At 32.4% G+C, this 26,099-nt stretch overlaps 1 protein-coding gene across 1 annotated transcript in view; it reads right to left on the bottom strand.

Moving 5' to 3' along the window:
• Positions 1-6,046: 6,046 nt before the first annotated feature.
• LOC106711522 (acetylcholine receptor subunit alpha-like 1) overlaps positions 6,047-26,099 on the bottom strand; it is a 130,853-nt gene continuing 110,800 nt past the window's right edge. The window contains exons 3-8 of the mRNA XM_014503857.2: positions 22,618-22,662; positions 14,916-15,025; positions 8,828-9,008; positions 7,545-8,129; positions 6,654-6,929; positions 6,047-6,578 (exon numbers count right to left, since the gene is read on the bottom strand). Coding sequence (XP_014359343.2) covers positions 6,366-6,578; positions 6,654-6,929; positions 7,545-8,129; positions 8,828-9,008; positions 14,916-15,025; positions 22,618-22,662 — 1,410 coding nt within the window. The 3' untranslated portion in view covers positions 6,047-6,365. The remainder of the gene's footprint in view (positions 6,579-6,653; positions 6,930-7,544; positions 8,130-8,827; positions 9,009-14,915; positions 15,026-22,617; positions 22,663-26,099) is intronic.

The raw sequence follows: 26,099 nt of genomic DNA on the forward strand, positions 1-26,099 counted from the left end.
ATTTACAAGAAATTTATTGTTATTAATACATATTTCCATTGTACTTGATATTTAATTTACTATTATTATTATTATTTTATTTTGAAAATAATACTGTCTTAATTATATATTTATTTATGGATATATGGATATTGAAATAAAACAAACATTTTATTATTAACGCATAACATTTAATATTTATAGTTTATGTTATAATACATTTCAATATTAGCAATAAGAATTGTGTATTCATAGTAATACGTGTTAGTGCTTCGATTTTTAAATTAAATATAACATTACAAAATGGAACTTATATTTAAAAACTTATTCTACCTTTATATATATTACGTGTACTTAATTAAGTTTTAATTCTATAACCATATATATAAGGTCTTATATTATTTATTTTATATGTTCATAGAATTCCGTAAATCATTGAGCTATATCGTGACTTATTTATTAAATTATTAAATACATATAGCGTCGTGCATTAAACTTAATAACATTTACTGGCATATTATTTTTACCATGATACAAATAATTATGGAATGAACAAATATTTAATCTATATCTATCACTAAGTTTTTTTTTACCTATTGAATTATTTTTATAGATTATTATTTTGTTTATAATAACCTTATACGTATATTAAAATAAATTTAGGATTTTCACTTCCGTATTACTAATATTATTATTTATTACTTTGTATAATATAATTAATGTGGTGTTCGTTCGCGTTTTGTCATTTTCACTGATCGTTTTATTTTTAAATAATCGAAGACAATAAATTTGAATGAAAACGAAAGATTAGGTATCAATTTCATCAATCAAATCAATTCATACGAATAACATTGAATTTAAAAATTAATTTGAAAAAATAATAATAGTAATAAGCAATGTTAATAATATTACTTTAAATGAACCTCTAATTCCATTTGCAATTTCAACAGATAATTAAATAAATTTATCAATTATCAAAAAGTTCATCAACAGTTCAAATGTTCAACATCATTATGTTGTAATTGTCATACGTTAAAATTGAATAACACGAAATAATAACATAGTTTGAACTGTCAAAATTGCAACTGTCAGTCAGTCGTAACTTCATACAGAATAACAACCGAAATTATATAAACAGTTTAAGATAATGTCGGAATTTACAGAATTGAATTTCGAATAACACAATTCCACGCATTTGAACATTCGATGACATTAACTGTGTGTACCAAATATGTTGAAATTTTGAATAATTGATTGATCGCTGCTCATTGTTTAGTTTTGGGACAATTTTTTATTAAATATGTTAAATATTATAGCAAAAGTCAAATTAAATTTTCAAAAGACATTTTTTTAATCTATGTTAACAAAATTGCTTAGTATTTAAAACTATATCACGTATTAAGCCTAAAATTTATTGTCTTCAATTTTTTAATAAACAAACGTCGTTACTCGTGACTAGAAAGATAAATCAAGAATCATAACTAACCAAAATTCTATATCTAGTAGAGGACATTACATGCTAATAATTATACAAGACGAAATTTTGAAACATACATTCAATCTTAACCTACACAGTATGTGCCATTTAGGCAACAGTTAAATAATAAAAAAATTACAATTAATTACACGATATTTTGTTAATTTGCCAGTACGATCGCTTAACCAGACACAAATAAAGGACATTCGCAATATGTTTAATTACTCCAATTTGATGGAAAATCTAGTATAAATGACCATTCTCATCAAATAGGAGCGTACTTAAGAACTTAGATGTAATACTAATAAAATAAGGCACGCAGAAAGTCTAGAAAAAATCATTGATAACACTGAAACTGACTAGAGAATGAATTCAGGACATCACTGAAAAATAAATCATTTGACATGTAAAAGAAAAATATTGATTAAATTGAAAAAAAAAACAATTAAATATTAAATAACATCAGTCTGGTTTATTATTCTTTTATCTAACTTTGAAATTAAATGGAATTTCTTTGTATTTTTAAAATTTTCATTAAATTGATTAAAATCACTAAAATAAAATTATAAGATTGAAACAGAAAAGATAAGGGTTAAATGGTATTAATTAATTTTGTATTTACATCTAATCGTGTTGGAAGCTCAACGCAAATTTCGTGTGTATCTACTTATTATTACAAATATTATACTTAATTTATCAATAGACTGAGTAGTTTTATATGAAGATGAAGTAAAGAAAATTTGTAAAATTAATTAATGAAATGATTGTTTAAAAACATAATATATATTATTTACTTTTCATTGTAATTATATAAATGAATAGCAAACTTGAAAAGGAAAAATAAATGTTGAAAAGAATCTTACGTCACTTTTGGAAGACGTTTGATTAAACATTCAAATACGCCTAACTTACATAGTTATCCGTAACTTTAAAGAGTTATTTAATTATTATTATGAATATTATAAGAGAAATATAAAAAAAATAAAATAAGAAGATGACAAACAATCGACACCGTGCAAAAAACAAGATTCAGAAAGTGCTATTCAAGAGTACTATACGAAATTCTATATTTCGATGAACCTAATTATAAAGCGTTACGGATTATCTGTCGATTCCATTACAAAATAAATCTTATAATTACGATAATTATTAAAAAGAAAAAACAAAAGAAAATATATTAAAAAGAGTTGAAAATAAATCAAATAATTTATTGCTTTTTTATTTTCTTTTTAATGGTCAAAGAAAAAGATAAGATAATGTTTACTAAGAATACACTACGAATCTACTTTAGCACTAAAGGTATTGTGAAAGGAACGTAGAAAAATAACTTGTCAATTTAATATTATTTAAATTTCTATGTTGATCAGTTATATTTACACGTCAACATTTCGGTTAAGTTGATTTCTTAAAATTACTGACAGCCATGTGATAGCTGACTATGAGTTTGCAGTCCCAGCACACGATCTAGATAAAAATGCTAAGAACATCATGATTAAAGCAATTGAACTGAGACTTAAAGAAGAATCAGTAAAAACTAATACAGTAACAATTGACAGGGATTTAATTGAAAAAGTAAAAGTGAAAATTTGAATTAACATTTATTATCAGCGACATAAAAAAAAACAAAACTAAATTAAAAAAGTTAAAGAAAGTCACGGCGTAATACTAGATGAAATTAGTAGGAAAAATAAAATAGTCAAGATGCCGTAACAAATTTATCAAACATCGTGCTTTCGAACTGACTCATTCGTCGACTAACTCTAAAAACACTGAGAAGCTAAATATAACTTATTATTATTCTTAATTTGTACCTAACTAACTTAAATAACTTATTCTTAATGAAACTAGCTTCTTGAATTATTGTTAAATTTATTTATCTATCTACAACATACATGACAACACTACTACTTTCTCTTACCCGTTTATCACCCGAAACAAACTTATAGACATCTTGTCCCTTCATTTTACAATCATTGAACAACATAATATAGAGTAAATAACATACAACTAGAATCCAAAAAGTGAAACAATAAAACATAGCGTCTTTTAGACAACAATTTTACAACAACCAAGATTACAAATCACAGAAATTATACTATTTTGAGCAATATAACTGGAAACAAATGACATCAGAGTTGACCAAAAAATATAAAAAAGAAGAGAAATAACCAAGAAAATGTGGAAAAAAAATCTTGCATTCATACATTAATATACTGTCATTAATCGTTGTATTGACTCAGCTCATCCAGTTGTAACAAATCTAACATATTATTCTAATTATATTCAGACATGTTTAAAAAACGGACCATCCGAACAATCAAATACATTCACATAGTTGGCAAACTTCATACTGTAGAAAAATTATTACTAATTTCCTTTCTTATTGATATTTAAATTTGAAATCCACGGCAAACATTTCCAAACTTTCGTAACCAAATTTATCCAACAATCCCTCTAAACGAATTAACCTAACGTGGCATTAGAAAATCTAACTATTTTATTATTATTTGCATATAAAAATAACAATAGAACGATTACAGCTAGCAAATATCTACAATAAAAATTTTGGATAACCACGGAATAGTGAGGGAAGCTTGTGTACTTAAAATTTACTTTACTTCATAAATATTATATTTCTATATTGGTGTATTTCGGTGCGTGCAAAAGCACATTCCTACTTTCATCATTTAAAACTTTATTCTTTATAAGAAACGTGAACAATTCCATCCAATAAATCCATCGAAGGCTATAATATAGAGGCATGAGGCCTTTAAACTGCGGAACCGTGAGTGTATTCGTAAGAGACGTATTGACGATGAGCTTGTGATCATTGACCACTCTAGGCTGAGCTATCGGTTAATCGTGCGCCTCATTTATCACTGTTCACGTGGCATATATCTTACTGAGATGGTTCCGTTAATCCATTGAACATGTTGCATTTCCAGCTAGTATTCAGTTCAGTAAACATTTACGGTACTACCAAATAATTTATATCTTTCAACCTTTAGCGAGCGTTATTATTCACTTAAGTGACATCTGTTTTTTTTTTTTGCTTTTTAATCAATGGTTTTATGACATGATTTCTAATCTTAACTAGCCAGTATATGCAACCCCGTTGATATAAATATGTACACATTCAGTAACACTTATAAGTACCAAGTGAATTCAGACGAAACAGTTTGATTCAATTTTTTTTAATACAACCATCCCTGTTTTCCTAACTGCTCGCTGTGGATTTCATTTCAATATGACTGACATTCCAATTTACCTAAGTTATTATCTAATAGACATTATCATGTATTACTTTGACATATTATTAACGCGGCTCGAAATATTTATTTATTACCAAAAAAAAAGGCTACAATTCCCATATAAATTGGGTTTTAAATCGATGTTATATATAAGATGTGTTATGTATATGTAAAATTGTTTTGAAGTAATGACAAGATGCGTACACTACGCGATGTATTATCTTCAACTACGCACGATAACGAGCGAAATCAAATATCTATTTTACAATGATTCTAATCTAGGCTTAAAATAAATATATCCAATTCGTTAATATCTAAATTCATCAACCTTTAACAATTTATTATCTACTTCATGTAGTGGTAAAGTGCCGAAGTGAGTAAAGACATTACTATCGGTGAAGATCGTGAAAATATAAACGAGGAGATACTTGTGTACTAAATTTACCCTGTATTCTAGGATTATAGTGAAGTAACTGGTAACATTAATTTTACGGAAGTGTCTGACGTAATGAACTGCGTTAAGCGCGTTAGTATGTGATTTCAGTCGTTGCTTATTAGGACAAGCTTTTGTATTAATGTAAATTTCACTTTATATAATCAAGCAAACTTCGAAAGTATCAGAATTGTTAGCATTTAGAAATAAAAGTCAGTTGTGAGCCAAGCCAGACGGCCGGAGTAGACGCGGAGAAGTAACGGGCAATATTTGGCACACCATCAAAAAGAAAAAGAAAATTAAATAAGTTATCAAAACTATCTAAGAATATCGAATATTATAAAAATGCTATACAATTGGCAGTCAATTGTTTTCACGAATATTTCTATTTAAAGAATATCACACCACCCGAACTCTATCGGCTATTTTGGCATTATGATAAGTGTTATTCTTCGCATTATAAATGACTAAACCTTTAGACCTATTTACTTCTAAACTCCTTATTACTTTCAATACAACTACAGGGAAATAATTATCTCAATGAATCGATATTGTCCTTATGATTTTTACGCGAGTAAGTAGTTTATAAAATATTAAATGTATCGTTCAAAGTCTCTTACCCACGTTACATCTACAATGTCCCGCTCTCATTGAGGACGTTTGAATGAAACTATTTTATTTATATTTGATTACCTAAAATTACGAAATTGAGCTCGATTTTATTCGAAGTAAACCTTATTGTAATTTATTATAATTAAACCTTTATAATGCTGTAGACAAATGAATATAAATTGGAAACAAAACAACTTAATATTAAATCTGTACAATGTTTGTGCGCTCGTATTAAAATATACCAGATAAACACAAGTAAATAAATACACAATATCAATGAGAGTTCGCATAAAATATAAATATAAAAACGGCTGAAACGTCAACACAATACGGCTATAGTTTGAGGTTTCTGCGTTCACATTTCGACTATCGACGGACACAGTCTCGAAAAATTGAAGTTTTTTTTTTGTTATATAAAAAAGACGGTTACGGACACACTCGCGGCGTTATGACGTCCCGCAGCGCACCGGGCGCTTGGCACCACACTGAGCACAAAACGTTCTCGCCACACAGTTCCCCGCTGGGAAGCTTACATTGATCATCCATGCCACCACATCACTATAAGCTCCCAGAACGTCTTCGGCGGCGAGTGGCCGAAGACGTAAGACGAATTTCAGAGACCCGGGTCACTTTCGGAGCCCATCTTTAGCAACTCCAATTTCTTCTTCGCAATCTTCGAATAGAGAATGTCGATAGGTTTGGAGTTGTCGTAAAATGTTGGGGCTCTGAATATAATGAGTGCGGTACCCAGAACGCATGCTATCGTGAAGGCGAATAGAAAAATTCTATCTAACACCATTGCGACGTACTTCCAGTCATCTTCCACCTGCCAAATATCAAGATTACATTGTAAAGTGACAGTTTTTACTTCTTATTTAACCAAATATTAATGAATACTTACACTTTCAAATTTATCCTTATTTTTAACATGTTGAGCTATAAACCTGGAACCTTCTATTGTTTTTTCCATTTCTCTTACAAAAGGTTTCTCTAAAGAAGGACTACTGTCGTCTAAGTCTAGTCGGCAGGGTGAGCCTGGTGACGGTGAGAATAGCTCATCATCGCCACCAGGGGGCGGCGGCGGGGAGGGCGGCATGCCGGGTAAGTCATACTCCTCGCATCCCCACTCTTTATATTTCCCGTCCAATTCGTCAGCGCCAAATACGTCAGTCAAAACCTTAAAATAATATAACAGTTTTAACGATCAGGTTTTATCTCATAACAACCATATTTAAAGATGTTTGTTACAACAAGCACTATTTTAAAAAGAAATATTGGATATTGCGAGATAAAGTTGAAGAAGTGAGGATTAAGGATCGGGCGAGGCGTTTGGAAGTGTGCTGCCGTGGCTTAGCCAGTACACAATTAGGTTGGAGTGGAAGTTTCGGTTTCTGTCCGTGAGCCGGCTCGTATATCGCCCGATCCGTCCGCAGCCACGAGGGGAACATAAATAACGTGGTCCGCGCTCGCTCGTTAAGCCCCGACGGCGTTGAGTAATAAAGGAAAATCGAAATGGAATGAAATTGGGTTGGAAGCGATATTTTCACGATACACATAGTACAATGGGTTTAAAATATTGTTGAAAGGAGCTTTTCCATGTTTAGATCGGACGGCAATTAAAAACGTTATTGTTGTGGCTGTTTCACGTGACTTTCATATACATTTGATTTTTGTTATTGAATTGAATTCAAAAGATACTGAGTTTGCTTAATGTCATTAATTTGTTTCCAGTACACCAACGCCTGATACATAAAACTAACAATTAGATGATTTGTAACTGGTTATCTCTTACCTCTGTTGGTTTATCATTATCATCATCGTCGGGTTTTTCGGGTCTTTGGATACATAGTATTCTTGGTAAAAACTCAATAAAGACTTTTCGTACCCACGGTGCCATGTGATGTGTAACAGGAGATCTGAAGTTAACATTTAGTACCACAATCGTAACAACTACTGACAGAGTGACTAGCATCATTGTAAACAATAAATACTTCCCTAATAACGGAACAGTAAGTGATGTTGGTGGAATAATTTCTGCTAACAACAAGAAGAACACTGTCAGAGACAGCAATATGGATATACAAAGAGAAATCTTTTCTCCTGAATCTGATGGTAGGTAAAAGACTAGGACCGATAGAAATGATATTCCTACACAAGGAATAATTAGATTGACAGTATAGAAGAGGGTTTTCCTCCGTAGAGTGAGGTTGAAAATAATGTCAGGGTAAGGTTCTTCGCAGCAAGAATAGAACTTTTCGTTCCTTGTCGCCGGCACTCGCATGATGTCCCATTCCACTGAGATATAGTATTCTGATAGATCAATGCCCATTGGTATTTGGTCAGAGTCCGGCGTCTGTTTTAAATGTCTTAGATCCACCTGAAATCAGATCAAGTATTAAGAAGTATCATCATATACTATCGTAGACAATCAAAATTATTAAAGTAGAATGAGTTTATGTGAGGAATCAAATAGATTTTATTTAAGGATATCCTAATTAAGGCATCTTACCATTTACGCCAACCTTCACGCCATTTATTACTATCTCGAACAAATATCTAACGTAGCAGAGTGGATAATAAAGAAACAAACCCTATTCAACTCTAAAGCAAACTATATAAGGCGCAAATGTAAACGTTATTTCTATGTGGAAGCTAGAACCGCACTGATTTATTGGCTTCCTTAGTCGGATTGATGGGTTCGTCTTTTTTAAGGCCCTCGGCTGTAAATTCAATTCCAAAGTTTTTATCACATCCCATTTCTCGTTGCTAACTATCTTATATATTTTTTTCGTTTATTGAGAATCTGACAATTTTTTAAGTACCGTCTTCAGGTGTCCTACGTTTACATTACCAATTTACAAATTTATGAATGTCATTAATTCATCATTGAGTAATAATTTTGTATGACCTATATTATCTTGACTTGTTATAGTTTAGAGGGATGTAATTGATTACAGAATTATAAGATGTTGTTGGTAAAACCGTGTATAAATATCTCATTGAATATTTGCACAAAAGATTAGACGTGAATTTCACTAAACTTCTAATATCTTTGCTGTTACTTATTTTACTGACCGTATAGCCATCGTAACTCCAGGAACCGAACTTCATGAAGCACGTCTGCTCGTCAAATGGAAAGTATTCAACGTCAATCTCACAAAAAGACTTGTAGATAGCGGGCGGCTTCCAGACGACTTTGCCGTCGTGGTGGAGTATCGCCTTCGTCATTATTGTTACTTCGTAGTTACCATCGGCGCTGAAACAAAACTTACTGTTAATAAAAGTTATGTATGTCTGTGCTTACCATAATTTTCTTGACCTGTTACATATTATTATTACATACAACAATAATGTTGTTACATTAATGAGATTTAATGCGCTTGCTTAATTCAGACCTAACGTATTGATGTCGACACACCGAGTGGTTAAGCGCTCGGCTGATTCTGTAGTAACGCAGATCGCTTGCTGAGTTTGACAGCGTGGATTAAAGTGATTCATTGGAATTAGAGTTTGTGTTTCTGGTAATCTCTTAACGGTTGAGATTATATGACAAATATCATATCGCTGTTTGACAAGGAAATAGTGCCTTATGTAAGATTGAGTGTATTGACATGAATGATTGCTTATTAACTCAAAGTACTTCTAATATTTTATGTATAAAATTTGGTTAGTATCATATTGTTCTTTAGTAGCTGCGGTTCTCATGGTGTTGACCATTTGCTTGCCAAATCTCTATTGATAGTTGTTAGTATTTTAAATTTTTATTTAATATCTGTTAGATTGTAAATATGCAGTTCAAAATAACTAGTGTTTCTTTAAAAATATCTCTAAATAAGTTTAGATAAATGCGTTTGATAATTTATGTATGCAGAAAGAATACTAACACAAAATATACATAAGTAACTGTCAATCATAAAACACAAAATATTTCAGCATCCCCGAAGACGAGGCCACTAAAAGCTTTGTCGTTATCAACTTTCTCACATTCATGAAAATTGTCCCGTAAAATATATAGGTTGTTGTTATATTCCATTACGTTTACATGACGCCATTAAAAATAAACTTTGTACAGAATATTTGCGGTGAAAGCTTTTAGGGAAGTCACAGGTGCATTATACGGCAACCTTTATCCGCTTAAATTTAAAAATATCACTGACACATTAAGTAAGATCTTGCTTTTCTACTTTTAATATATATTACAACATTATTTTTATTTTTATTATCGCCGTTAAGATTTTTATCCGCAACTTTAACTAAAATAAAAATCTACTAGTCTTCTAGTTATTTAAAAAAAACAAAAAAATGGGACCCATCTGCAAGCACTTCCTTTCGATCAAAGTAATTTTTATCAAAATCGGACCACCAGGGACACACATAAAAAAAATACAGTCGAATTTATAATCTCCTTCTTTTTGAAGTCGGCTAAAAAAGAGTATGAGCTTGACAGGATCCTATGGATTTGTTGTACTGAAAAAGAGCAAGAGGTGCCTGCTTCTCTGTTTATTAATGGATTATCGATAACCTAGATCCAACATTAATCTCATATAATGATGGCTTTCCGATTATAAAGTCTGAACAAATCAATTGAGCATTTGCCTAGAAATAATAAAGGAGAGATACCTTATAAAAATAAAGACATGCGTATGACTTGTGGTAGCATAGCAGGAAACCTTTAAAATACTGAGCAATCGTGTACTACTCCCGAGGGATTCTACCACACTCGTCGTAGGAAGTGAATGTAATAAAATTTCTGACAAAATGGATATATGGAAAATTTATTTTGTATTTATTCACGCAAGAATGTATCGCCTATTGATATTTCTACAGCGATATAGTCAATATTGAACGGTTTTAGAATATTATACAGACATTTACATTTACAATTTACATTTACATTTATAGACATTTACATTTACAAGATTGTACATTTATATACACCTTATTGAGTCAATTTCATCAACGAAAATTGATATTATAGAAAACTTTACAACATAGAATATAAGTTACCTTTATTACTACATAAAAAATAACAACATAATATTTACTTCTGTACTTATTAATACTTTATTACGGATATTTATCAAATGTTATAGATATCTAGGTGATAGTCTAATATTAAACTTAATTGAATTTGTATACTATTTCAGTCACCAAATCCTTAAGCAAAATAAAATTATTTACAAATACGAGTATTAACTAGCTATCGCCCGTGACTCCGTCCGCGCGGAATTAAGTAAGTAAGTAGCCTTTGTGTACTTCCAGTCTATGATACGTTGAGATGTTCTGAAGATACCTTCAAACAAACATCCATCCATTCATCTATTTAAACATTCGCATTTATAATATTAGTAAGATTAGATACATCTGTTAAATGACTTTCATCTTTATTGTTATAATCTTGTAACAGTTTATTCCTTGGTTACTATCTAGGTACTATTTAGAAGCTTGCACTTATAGCCTTCCACATGGGCAACGTTGTGCGCATACTGTCTCTTGATGTCATTCTATTCGTTCAAGTTACGACCTTACAAGTTACTTTTTAAGGTGTAAAATCGTTTGAAAGATATCAAATATGCATAAAACTGCGATGAACTGCTGTTGATAATGGGTGACTTTGCAAATATTTGATGCTTAAAATAGACGTGTCACGTGAACATAGTTGCAATATTATGTAGGAAAATGAACAAAAATGATAAGATGACAACAAGATATAAATTTTGGCTTTGGAAGCTTGAAAGTCAATCAATAGTTTAGAAATAAGTGACGGGAAGTTATTGACCATTTCGGATGTTCCATTCTAAAATTATTTCCCTCTATAAAATGATACTTCTTATATAAAATTCTCGTGTCACAATGTTAGTTACCATACTCCTCCGAAACGGCTTGACCGATCGTTATGAAATTTTATATACATATTCAATAGGTCTGAGAATCGGCTACTATCTGTTTTTCATACCACTATTAAGTTTTTTTTTAACTGCGCGCGGACGGAATCGCGGGCGACAGCTAGTCTCTTTTATAAGCAAATTAAACAGACTAATATTTTTTCTCCAAATGCATGCGAAGTCATTGCTTTGACTTAATCATATAATGTTTGAGTTTCAAAAACCTTTAATTTATTTTAATAAGTCAAAGTGAAAGATGATAATATTTGCAACGAAGTCACGAATAAAAATGAGGTCAAACGTCTCTGTTCTCAGTAAGATGTTAGTTAGATAAAGTCGCCGGGTCGACGTAATGTGGAATAATGGGGCGACTCTCTAGGATATAAGGAGATAAGACGGCCACTAAATAGAATCAGAGTTTATAGGACTTTGTAAGGAAACTTAGCACTTATTGAAAGAAATGGAGCTAGTTTAAAAAACTAGGGACAGATGGGGACACTTTCTTTGGAAACATTTAAATATTGTTTTCTGAATTTGTTTGTTATTAGATTAATGATTATTAAGTTTTATTTTATTTGATAATTGTTTATTTGGATTTATTAAATACATGTCGGCGTATCCGCCAAAGTCAAATGACTGGTTGACTTTTTCAGCCAAGCGAAGCGTCACTGTCGATGGTTGTGAGGGCGGCCATTGAACAGTGTTGTTCGAGACGGCGCCCGCGCACCACGCTTGCGACGAATCGCTTAGCATCTAATTAACAATTAAAATCTAGCGCTTAATTAAGTTGGTGTCGCATTGGTTAGACACTACAGTGTTCATTCCACTGTGTATTTTTAGTTACCTAACCCTTATTAAACAACTGCGATTGCAACAAGGACTCGTGATCTGTTCACACCCACCTGCCGACATACCCGCTTTTATACTCGCACAATATGATTTCTGATGAAGGCCCTCCTGCCCCTTCATCAGAAGTGGGATATGCCTTTCAGCCCACTATCTGCTTTCCAAATTACTTTATAAGAGGGTGAAAAAAACAAACGGCTGTTAATCGAATCTCTTGCGTTTTTAATTAAAATTTGCTCGGGATGCATAACCGGTTTAGATCGCGTAGCAGGTCGGAAGGTACTCCACCTCTGCGAACAAACGAGTCTCGCAAGAGGAGGCGTTGTGCCGGTCGTAATAGGGATACGTCTACGTCTAGTGATAGTGATAGTGAACGATCTTCGGTGCATAGTCGAAAACGTTATCCGAGTCAGATCCATTTATGTTGGATGACTTGTCCTGGATGCCTTGCAAATTGTGGTAAGACGATTATTGTCGTCCGAGTTAGAGCCCTTTAAGTTGGTCGACTTGTTCTGGATGCCTTGCAGATTGTGGTAAGACGATTATTGTCGTCCGAGTTAGAGCCCTTTAAGTTGGTCGACTTGTTCTGGATGCCTTGCAGATTGTGGTAAGACGATTATTGTCGTCCGAGTTAGAGCCTTTTACGTTGGTCGACTTGTTCTGGATGCCTTGCAGATTGTGGTAAGACGATTATTGTCGTCCGAGTTAGAGCCCTTTAAGTTGGTCGACTTGTTCAGGATGCCCTGCAGATTGTGGTTAAGACGAATATTGTCGTCCGGGTCACATCCACCAAAGGATTGACCTGTCCAATAGTACCGATTGTGAACAGTTAACCTACATGCTGTTGAGTGACAAGGCGGTGTCATCTGACTTAATTGTTACGAGACGCTCGCCTTAAGTCTTAAGTATCATATGAGGATTGTAATGAGTAGTCCGTCAGGATGCCGAACGGAATAGGTACAACTGCAGTTCATTGTTTCAGAGAATCGCCCGAGGACGGTCGAATGTCAGTCCGGCCGTGTCGGCGTATCCGCCAAAGTCAAATGACTGGTTGACTTTTTCAGCCAAGCGAAGCGTCACTGTCGATGGTTGTGAGGGCGGCCATTGAACAGTGTTGTTCGAGACTGCGCCCGCGCACCACGCTTGCGACGAATCGCTTAGCATCTAATTAACAATTAAAATCTAGCGCTTAATTAAGTTGGTGTCGCATTGGTTAGACACTACAGTGTTCATTCCACTGTGTATTTTTAGTTACCTAACCCTTATTAAACAACTGCGATTGCAACAAGGACTCGTGATCTGTTCACACCCACCTGCCGACATACCCGCTTTTATACTCGCACAATATGATTTCTGATGAAGGCCCTCCTGCCCCTTCATACATCTGCAATGCTTTTTTATAAAAGGACAATTACTTTATAGTTATGAGCTTGTCGATTTAACCATATAGCTTTTTTTATATACAGAACTAGCTGTCGCCCGCGACTCCATCCGCGCGCAATTAAGAAAATCTTAAAAATAACCTATGTGTTCTTCTGTGTCAAATTTCATCAAGATCCATTGAGCCATTCCGATGATACCTTCAAACAAACATCCATCTATCCATCCATCCATCTAAACATTCACATTTATAATATTAGTAAGAGAAGGGGGAAAATGCGGAGGGAACACCGTGGTTATCATGTACGCCTATGGACATATGTAAAACGAGAGGAACTGCAGATGCGTTGGCAGCATTTCAGATACAGACGACAGACCATTTCACAACGCGGTCGTCTGTGACTTGAATTTCCTCAAGAAACACACCTTTCTAGTTTTTAGCAATACGAGATGTTTATTCTGTGTAATGGTTTAGGCCAATTCCATAATTTGAAAGCTATCATAAAATTGGCTTTGGCTTTAACCGGGTATAGAGTTCGTTTGTTCGTGAAGGCTTAAGGCAAAAAATATGGACGCCAATGCAGTTATCCGCAAAACATCGATCACCCGACGTCAAACTAAGCTATGCTTTAATATGATAAATTCATTTTTTATCTCTCCATTACAGTGATTCATTTTACTTTTAGCATTGACTGAACATTTTATGTTAAATTATTTTAATTTGACTAGACTAGATAGTTCCATTTCTAATATAATTCCTTCGAACTTTATGTAAAATTTCGTAAATTAATTTATTAAAATTTAATCTAAATATTCAACATGTGAGCACTTAATTTTCGGAGCAATATAATAATTATTCAGTAGCTTACTAAGGTCTTCCATACAAGGATTGCTTTAAGTATTTGGCACCGTCTGTTCAGTCATCGTAAGACCGCTTGCACGTTGTACGGCAAGAACTACAGATCGTGTATAGCGATCTTCAACTACTGATTGCCCCAATCCAATAGTTTTAGCTTGTTTTTTCAATGACTTTAGATGAGGAAAATACTTACTTGTTATAAAGTACGATATCCGGCAGCCAAATATGTTCAGAAGGCACGTGCAGCGTGTCCACTCCCCCGTAGTCGTCCGGGTTCCACTTCAGCTTGTAGTCATTCCATTCCTGACAACATTAAATATATTTAACCTTTTGTGACTACTAACTGCGCAGGCGCATCAATCCAACGTGGGATTTGGTACCCGACAAAATAGAACGCCTATAACTATGATGAATTTATATACTTTGTAAGCTTACTCTTGTACAAAATATTAAGAAACAATAGAGTATGTATGAATATTCATTAGGCAATTCCCAACACGTGTATGTAATCCGGTATGATGAGAGTAATTAATGGATTTCTGTCAGTAAAATTTACGTAATTCGATATAAAACTCATTCATAAAGTTAATCAAGATGCCAACGCTCTTTGTAAATTATTAAAAAGTAAGTAATGTAATTTAAGTTGTGGAAGAGAAAACTAATAAGTGTTTACTTTGTATTTGAAATAAAATTGTGGGCGGAAAAAATAATTATGCTAAAAATTACTACAAGTTATATGTGTAGATATTTTTAAAATATATTCAGAGAATATACGACATTGACTTTTCAAATGAAAGATGATGGTATTACAATAAAAGGTAATTAACCTTTGATATAAAAATTACAGGCGAATCAGTAAAATTCCCTTGATGTTTATATCAAAAGTATCAAGAATTGTAATCCATTTACAAACGAGGAAAATACAGATCAAAAAAATTAAGACGTTTAACATCAAAGGATCATTTAAAAAGGAATATTTTCTATTTGTTTACAGAATTCTTTCTAACATTGAATTTTCATTTAAGTCCGAAATTCGTTGGAGCGATCTTAAAGGCATTCTTAAGTAAGAGTTTTTGCCGAAGGGCGCATAAAGTGGAGACCGTTTGCTAGAGCCGTGGTTAGGCGTCGGAAATTGCGGTGTCTTATTAGTTTCCGGCCTCGGGGTCTGTCAATTGGAAGGCAGGGTCTCTAAGTGAAAATAGACTTGGCCATTTTTCGTTTGCGTTTGGTACCAACAGAGGTCGCTCTTTGTCTTAAATCGGGGTTATTACGAGACTTTCTAAAATGTTACGTAGCGCGCTTTCCCTTATATTTTAACTGTATTACTATTATTAATGTCGCTTTGATAAAAGGAAGATTGTTAGTAACAAAAGTTAGTTCAGTTTTCTAATTAAATGAGGTGTCAAATTTACTTCAATCCAATTTATTGTGAGGTAAAATTTTGACTAAATACAGCTTTATTTTGTTCTAAAACAATTTAATCGTTTAGTTAATTTTTTTTGGAGTTTATTTTGAATTACTTTTTATTAAAAATGTATGTAAATATTAAATTGAAATATGAATTAATAAATAATAATGAATTGTAATAAAAAATTACAAGTATTCTTATATAAAAATAATTTGTATGTAAATTTAAATTCTAGTATGTTTATTTAATTACATAAATCTTATTAATATTTTACTAATATTATAAATGCGAATGTTTAGATGTATGTTTGTTACAACGTATCTCCTGAACGGCTGAAATGATGTTGTTGAAATAAGGCCTAGATATAGAAAATAGTCTAGAAGAAGACATAGCTTACTAATTATGTTTTGTTTAATTCCGCACGCATGTAGTCGCAAGCAAAAGCTAGTAAAAATATAAAACTGTAATCGTAATGAAGTAACATCAAATAAATAGACAACAACACTGAGAGAAAATTCAATATCTCTGAAGGGCTTCTTTGTTACAAAAACAATCAAACACGATCTCAAAAGGATTGATTTCACAATTGTTTTGTAAAGATCAAATTTTATTAATAAATATTTATAGTGTATAAAATATTAAGTGATTTCTTGGAATCATTTAAAATACTTTTAACCAATTTGTAATAACAAGATGGTCTTAAACTTTATTCTCTTTGTTTAAATTGTTTGCATTAACGTCATATTTTTGTGATAAACTAGCTGTTGGCCGCGACTCCGTCCGCCCGGAATTAAAAAAATGTAATAAATAGCATATGTATTCTGCCAGACCATGTTCTTTGCAAAATTTCATCAAGATCCGTTGAGCTGTTCTAGAGATACTTTTAAACATCCATCCATCCATCTAAACATTCGCATTTATAAAACATATTAGTAAGATTAAATTCTTTCTTTACCAATTCATGCAACGGAAATATAAAACATTTTGTTAATTTTTAATTACTTATTAGTAATTAAAGTTATTTGATACTTTTATAATTGCAAGGTTTAATTTTAATAATTATTTTACTATAATTTAGAGCGTCGGTGGCTCAGGGGTTAAGCACTTGACTTATAATCTGCAGGTCCTGGATTCGGATCCCGCCATGTAACAATGTTTTTTCGATTTTAGATTTACATATGTACATTTATCCGACGTTCTTACGATGAAGGAAAACGTCGTGATGCAACCTGCACATATCTGAGAAGAAATTCAATGATATGTGTGAAGTAAACCAACCCGCACTTGGCCAGCGTGGTTGACTATGGCCTAGTCACCCCTAATTTAGGGTAGACCCCGAGCCCCTCATTGAGGACGTATAGTGAGCTAATGATGAATGAATGAATGATAGTAGGTATTTAATTTACATTTTACTATTAACGTGAAATATACTCACGTAAGTACTCAAATACATTGTATATTAAACAGCATAAGAATTTGTAAAATTGTAAATAAAATGTATTCTGGAGCGTGGACACTTAAAAGTTTAATCACGTCAAAATTAAAATTCTAAGAAACGTAATCAGAATTAGATTCCAAGTTTCCAAGGGAATTAAATTGCGAGACAATTTGGCTAACACAACAGTCTCGTGAAATGTCTAAAACAAAACTGAACCGCTAACAGCCACAGTATGGAAACTCAATTATGATTTTGGCAAGCTCAGTAGGTCGTGTTAGACATAATTACAATTGCTTAAACTCAATTAAAATTTTGTCTACACTGACTTCACTCGCTGGGAATTTGTTGAATAAAATTTGTAAATAATGAAGCGTCATAGTTAAGAGTTCGTGACGTTAACAAATTGCATTTATCACGTCATATAGTTCTACTAAAATAAAAAATACAAACTAAGTAATAAATTTTACTTATTTTTTTTAAGTTATTTATGAGGCTTTGTCGTAATGCGACCATGACGCCCCTTAAGCCTTCCGATTAATACACATTACATCTAATCATCTACATTGTTTTTAAACATATTTCGGTCAACTTAAACATCATCCTGGCCTCGTCAGAAGACGGGTTTATTTATTTATGGTACCTTTATTTTATAGACGATAAATGAACAAAGATAGATTAATTACGTTAACATTAAGTTAACTACTTCTGTGAAGAATACGATTGGTATGATCTTCAAAATGCTTAGGCTATAGAAAAAAAAAATTGAACTGATATTTTACATACATACATATTCATCAATATCCTAAGTCATCTTTGAGTTGCCGTAAATTTGTAGTTTTATGGTTTACCTCGTCCACGCGGAATTAAAAAAAAACTTAATAAGTAGCAGACTATTTTCTACATCTGTGTCATCAAATTTCATCAAGATCCGTTGAGCCGTTCCGGAGATACCTTCTAACAAATATCCACTCATCAAAATTTTTGTATTTATAATATTAGTAAGAAATAACTTACCTTTTGACAGACACGAAAAGTGGTACAAAGTGACTATTTCAATATTGTAGACGTTACACTTTATATACCAAGGGAATATACCTTCGTACGTTATGTACGGCGTGTTTTTCGTCATTCCTGTTCCTTTTATGTCATAAATCATTTCTCGGTTTAACCAGACCATAGTCGAGGAATAACTCGTTATGACAGCTTGTGTCAATCAACGCATAGAAATGTACTATTGGATGTACAGCGTTTTTTTGCAAGCAATAGAATTGAAAAAAAACATGTTTAATTTTTTACTTAACATCAAAAAAGTATTTTCTTGATTAACTGTCGATGTTTTAATAACAAAATGCTTTCTGATCGGTTAACCGTTGGTTAACGAAATGAAAATCTTTGTATAAAACAGTCATCACTGTCATTATCTTTGACAAAACTAAGATAACAATATATTTTTTAACGGGGATTTTAGTCTGAGAAACCTACGGTGAATTAATTGTTTACTACTTCTACTACAGTATTCTACCTTTATATGAAGCTAGCGTAACACTCGGCATTTTACTCTCGATAGATAATATTGTACCAACATGAAAAAAAAAAATGGTTTAAATTGGCCAGAAATTGACTTCACCTCCGATAAAATCAGGTCCGTCACTGATTTGATTTTATTCTGTTTTTAAATTAATTCCAATAAATACATTTTAACTTAAAGAATTATTGTGTCCGTTAACGTTTGGCTACAGTTTGTTAACTATCATTTATCATATTATTTCTTTATATTTATCATACTTCCAACAAACATTCTTTTCTTCCTTATTTATGATGAATTATATTCCATTCTTTATCCCCTCTAGCTAGCGAATGATCAAGTTTTTCTCGCCTCAAAAAAGTAGTTGTGCGTCGTAATAAAATTGCTCAGATCCACAAAACTGACTTTATGATTTATTTATGCGGACGGGCTTGTTTCCGAACCTACGGAATGTAATCTTTCATTTCGTGAAATAAAGGGGAATAAAGTAAACAACTTAAGTTTTCTCTCACATGTGTTGACTTTCTTTAACAAAAAGTTTATGACAAGTAGCAGCCCAATTAGGTAGGTTAATGCATGGCTTAATTGGTAATACTTGGGTACAAAAATATCATATTATGTATATAAAAATCAGTTACGAATTTTTAAATTCACACAGTTCGTAACACAACTAGAGGTTTCGTACTATTCTGTAAGATTTAGACAGAATTTTAATAGTTTTTTTTGGTTGACAACGTGCTAGCGACCTCCTGAATTCGTCAAAATAGCGAAGGGTCGCTGCCCATATGGACATCGGAATTAGCTGATGCGTTGCCTACTTTTAACGAACAAAGGAGGAGGAGGAGGAGATACATAGTAAGACGATATTTCCCTTACTAATGCGACCTTTCCCCCGCCAAATACAGTTCTATTCCCAGACTTGTACGAAAAGGGTGGGAATTGAAAGATGACTAAAATAAGGCCTTCAGCACGAAGAAAAAGTTGTAAAAAATCTTAAATATTATAGTTTAAACACCTAATCATTATTTTGCATGATTAACTGTAAATTATCATAAATTACATCGATAACCCGAAAAAATATAATAACTGAATCAAACGCGCTGTTAGAAGTTAACTATTAAACTATTAAATAAAAAACTCTGAATTTATACATTTTTCAAAAACTTTATAAGACCAAATTCTAAAAATGTTTACTGTACCGCAAATAAAAAGAGACTTTACCACACTCACAGTTAACTCAGCGACAAATAACTGCACAGTAAAGAGACACGGAACGAAATTGAAAAGAATTACTCAGAGATCGTACACGTGTTACTTTGTTAGAGAAATTTTAACGTTTAATCTTTTTAAAGACAAGAAAATAAAATCTCCCGCCCGCATAAAACAATCGTTCGCTACGTTTCATTTTGTTTTTATTTTCAAACGAATTATTTATTTTTGTATTCGGTAAATTCGTTGAATCGAACTAGTATATTGAATTCGATACGACTCACAGTTATTTTCAATTATTAATAAATCGTACATGATACGTATATTCTGATAAAATGAATAATTAATCAAAAATATTATAACAAATTGCCTATATTTAAAATAGATGGAAAAAAAAATATTTCTTTCATTCTTAATTTGAAGACTTTTGCTGCTACATTCAGAGTTAAATGGTTGCTTTAGCAGTGCTAATTGTTGACTTTACGTACGAAATGTATGCTGAGGCCTTTAGTGAACATGTGAGCACATCAGTAGGACTGGACTATTGTAATTATTTATTTAGTAACGAATTATCCCATCACAACGACGCTCGTAAGTTACCCTAAAAGGGAAAGTAAATGGAACATATATTGACAATCTATTAGTCATGTTGAAACCTGACAAGGCGACATCGGAAAAAGGGACGTTCGGTTCCTTTCACGGCGCAGCGTTCGACGTCACAATTTCAGCGACGGCCACCATTTGTCACAGATTTGATATATTGTAGAGGCGGACGTGCCTCTATTAAGTTACCGACTTTAGTTCTTGTAACAAATTCATTATCTATTCCTTTTTATGATTTTAAAATTACATTCGAATCTTTTCGCTATTGCAGTATGGTACATAATAGTTACAGTTTTCAAAACAAAGATTAAACAAAGACAGCCATAAAGTATAACTTAAATTAATTGAACATGTTAATTGAAGGCCAAAGGCTTACTTGAATTGGTTATGAGAGAACATTTGACAGGAAAGGTTATTTAGGTATAGTCAGTATTCTTCTCCCAATCTTGTCCATCATACTCGTATTTAAGTCAACAAATCGTTTCCGTTTTATATGGGGATCGTTCTTAAGGTTGTGTTTTTATACAAAAATAATTTTTAAAGGAGGTTGGTTACTGAGACCAAAATCCACATTTAAAACAAATTGTTATCTCTGCTATCAAAAATAATAAGAACGATATGTTTTGTCAGGATTTTTGAAGGATGACGATATGTTTTATACAGGATTTTTGACCTCGGAAACGGACGATAAATAAAAGTAAATATATTAGTTATTTCAACGTCTGTAATCCGTACATTTCGCGAAGGTTTAAATTTGTTTGTCGATCACGACTCAGTTGAAAGCCCACGCCTTCGTAATTTTAACTTCGTGAACATACATAATTAATAAGATTAGGTTAACAGGCTCTACAAAGAAGTTCACGAATCGACATAATTTGTTTATCGTCAATAAAGCTTGGGAGCTCTGAGCAGAATTTGTGTTACCACTGAAGTTGAACGTGGAATATATTTTAATACATTTAAAGCAAGTATTTTAAGATAACTCCAATTACTATACAAATAATTTCTTTAAGATATTGTGTCTGTTCTTTGTCGTATAGTCCATAGTAGGAACAGTTACTTCCTTGCCATGTAAAGCGCCTGGTAACCGAAGAAAACTTATTACTATTTGAAAATTTAATCAGAGAGTCTGTCACTAGTATTGACGTGAAAGTTGCGAGAATATATTCGTAACGTTATCAACAAAATTTGGATGAGATTTGTTGGTGTACTTTATACCCGGTAGGGGCGTAGCATAAATTCTAATACAAAATTTTCCCGATAACGGTTTTCGTGCTAGGTCCCCGATAACTATTTGATAAAAATTTATTGTTTTTAGTATACTTTATTACTGCTTGCTAATGCAAACTGTTAATTTCCTCTGGCCCCTCCTGATGGGCTCTATATTACAAATTTGTTTTTGTAATCGCTCTTTTAGCGGAAACGCGGGCTTAAGGGCTTTAAGTTGTTTTGAGGATTCAGTGAAGTAGTCTTCAAGTGAAGTGAAGTTATATATAAGTGTTTGAAGAATCAATGCTGCCAATATTAAAGTACTTTAAAGTAAATTTATTTTATTAAATAAAAGACTTAAGTTTGTTAAAAATTTGACATGATTGTATTATTTTTGCCAGCAGTATTCATTCAGTTACAATTTTTTTATTAGTAATATTCGGTCTTAATCGAAAGAAAAAAAAATGAAAGACTTTGTTTGATTTTAAAAAGTATCTACTCACCTGTTCCACCCACACGTTCGTTGTCATTATTTGATTCTTCAGATTCTGAAAAAAATAGAAAACGTATATCAATAAATTTTACCTTTAATTTTAAAATAAGTTTTTTTTTACTAAAGTATGTTATAATTTATAGCATCGTATGCTTTAATGATATATTATATAATAAAGTTAGAAACTTCGAACACAGTTGAAATATTTTAAAATAAGCCAACTATTTAAAGATATTATTCAACGCGCTTTTATCATAGTTTGAGAAAGGAGAAACTTCATTTAAATTATCGTTTTATAATTTGCGTGAACGTTTAAAGTTTGATTAATAGTTTGTATAATATTGTAATTTCATATTGTCGAAAACGATTTATTGTAAATTATTTTTAATTAAAGATAGATTTACAAATAAATGTGTTCAATGTTTATATAAAATACTAGCTGTCGCCCGCGACTTTTTTCAATATCTTGGCAGCCTAAGATCTTTGCGGCGCTGCGCAGTGTCCCGCTATACCTAACATTCTGTTCTACGCAACGACTCACGCGAAGTAAAGAGATATCATCTTTATATATGTGTATATGAAACTGAATATATGAAATCTATAAAACGATTAACGAAATATAAATTAGAACTACACATAGTGCATTACACTTCATCCCTAACCCGGTCTAAAAAGTGAAATTCAATTTGCATGTCAAGTGGAGCGCTGAGCTAAAATCTCAATGACCGTAATGCTAGTTTCACACGAAGGCGGAAGTGAGGGAGGAGATAGTGTAGCGCTGTTATTGTTTAAACACACGGTCAAAATATTACCGAGCGCGTAGAAAAAAGTAAGATTCGATTAGCGATATCGCTCTTTGACAAGTTAAGGTGTGATTAGCGATATAGTAGAATCGTCAACATTTCATCATCATCACCATCAGCTCACTATACGTCCCCACCGAGGGACTCGGAGCCTACCCTAAGTTAGGGGTGACAAGGCCATAGTCAATCACGCTGGCCAAGTGCTGGTTGGGTTGGCGTCAACATTTATCAAGGAATAAATATGTGACAAGTACGTTAATATCCAATGTTATTTTCAGACCCATAAATTTTTTACTTATTGATTAGCGTTATCGCTTATTAAGTAACCGTTGTTTTCTGAGACCCAAAATATCTGTATTAAAACAAGTCAACCCTGTCATTATATATAAAACAGAGATAATAATGTCTATTAAACGGAGATTTTGGTCTGAGAAACCTACGGAGAATTAATTTTTTTCTACTCTGCTACAGTGTTCTACCTTCGTGTGAAACTAGCTTAACACTCGGCATCTTTCTCGTTGGATGATATCGACCGGCCGACATCCCGCCCCCGCCTCGCTGGGGCCAATTATAAAGTTTAATGACATGTCAACACTGTCCTCACTCACACGTGCCTTTCATTTACCTACCCTCTTTTATAAAGTGTCAAGAAGAAACGACAAATTCGATTAAACATTAATTGGTAGAAACTAATTTTCTTTGTTTATTTAGGTAAGGATTGATTTTCGATTCTACTTTCTAGTAGTAGTCTACTGTATTCTAAAGTGCCATCTGTTATTCAGAAAATAAAACATATTTAAATTTATACCGTTAAAAAGTAAAAGAGAAAAAGACATTTCTTCGAGAGCAGGCTATTTTCTAAAAAAAAGCGGTGGTATTCCAAATATTGGAATATATAAAACAAAAGTAATCTATAGTTTACCCCCCCCCCAACATCTAGTTTATTTGAATTCCGCCCTCCACGCATTTATAGCATTGCTAACAGAAAAGATTTTCGATATCTTTAATCAAATGTAAGGGACGTCCTCTGGGTATCGTATTTCCATTTTTATCAACCACAAATGCTTTCATGAGCAATTTATTTTTTCCTCGAATATATTAAAGGCCGAAAAGGAAAACACGATTAGAATCACTCCTGATGTTTTCCTTTACGGAACTCACGCTTCTGTACTACTGTAGTTTCTTTAGTATTGAAGTATACAGTAGACAAAGAGAACGCTCCAATAATCCATTGATATTGTTATAACATTGTGCTTTTGATAAAATGTTAAAAAGGTATTAAAATTTTATCAACTAATAGATATATTGAAATCTAGGTAAATGCGAAGAATGGTTTACGGTTCTTGAGATCCGTGAATCACGTAACTCGAATAGAGAAGAAATTTTCCTGCAGACAGTTGACTGCAAATAGGTTGTCTGATAAATCGTTCACTGTCAACCGATAGGATGACTTGTGATCTTTTGATATAAAAACAAACATCCAAGAACCATTAATGAATCTTCAAAGCGAAAAATGATACGTTTAGTTTCACGAGTTATAAACATTAGCACCGCCTTTGTGCTACTAGAGTATTCACAAAGTGAAAACGCTGAACTTATAGTAGAGCGCGACAGAGGCGCTGACGCAGCTGATGAGTAATTAAACTTTGTAATTGGATGAGTCGAGGTCAGCCAGGCTCCGTGAGCTCGCGACCGAGAGAAATAAGAGTTGTTTCAGAAGCAATTGTCGGGCAAACGTAACTTATTAAAATGGTTAATTAAGTTAAAATGCTGTTTTCTTCTTTTTCAAAGAGTATAGAAACTTCATTGTCATTGAAAGTTTCCAACGAATTAAATATGTGGTTACTATCTGATTTTTAAGAGCTTTTAATATCTTCAACGCTACAAAAGTAAGTATGTTTATGTAGCTTCCATATTAATTTCAAATATTTCTTATTGATTTCATATTCTTTTTTTATCTTACAACGTCTTGAATTAAAAGATTCCACTATCTGTGTTAAATGTTTTCACAAAGACATCGAGGGAATTCTAGTAATTTCTAGAGTGTTGATTAGCGTCGACAATTACCAAGAATTCTTAAGTTCTCGGCGGCGGCGTAAAGCTCGAGATTGGGCGCAAGCCAACTGTTCCACGAACTTCTTATCTCGTTAGTGATTTATTGAAAACTCTGAATAGTAAATCACACATTATAACTAAATGTGATAAAAATTAATAGATTGAAAACTAAAAAGTCCTCTAAGCTTTATTTTCATATTTTTAAACTAGATGGCGTTGGTCACAATTTTAAATTGAAGGTTATGATACTAGTGTGAAGAGCTAAGAACTAAAATATATTTTTTACATGCTTATTAACTTTTTATATTTCTGTTACTGTTGTTTAGCATTTATATAATTGTATGAGAATTGAAAAGTAAAGAGAATGTTCAAATATAAAAGAAAGATAAACTCATTTACATAAATAATTAGAAAGCACATAAACTTACCAGATAAGTAACGTACTTATGGGATTAAGTTGGAGATTAATTAAGTATATATGTAGACATCAAGCATACTTAGATGTAAGTCGCGAATGTGTCTGAATTATAGAGATGTATCATGTTCCAAATTAAATATTATTTTTCCTTTAGTATTCAGTATTAAATTTATATAGATATTTATCTTATCTATTATTTATTAAGATAAATATCCA

This window comes from Papilio machaon, chromosome 20 (genome assembly GCF_912999745.1).
Source record: "Papilio machaon chromosome 20, ilPapMach1.1, whole genome shotgun sequence".
In the NCBI taxonomy this organism is placed as follows: Eukaryota; Metazoa; Arthropoda; class Insecta; order Lepidoptera; family Papilionidae; genus Papilio; species Papilio machaon.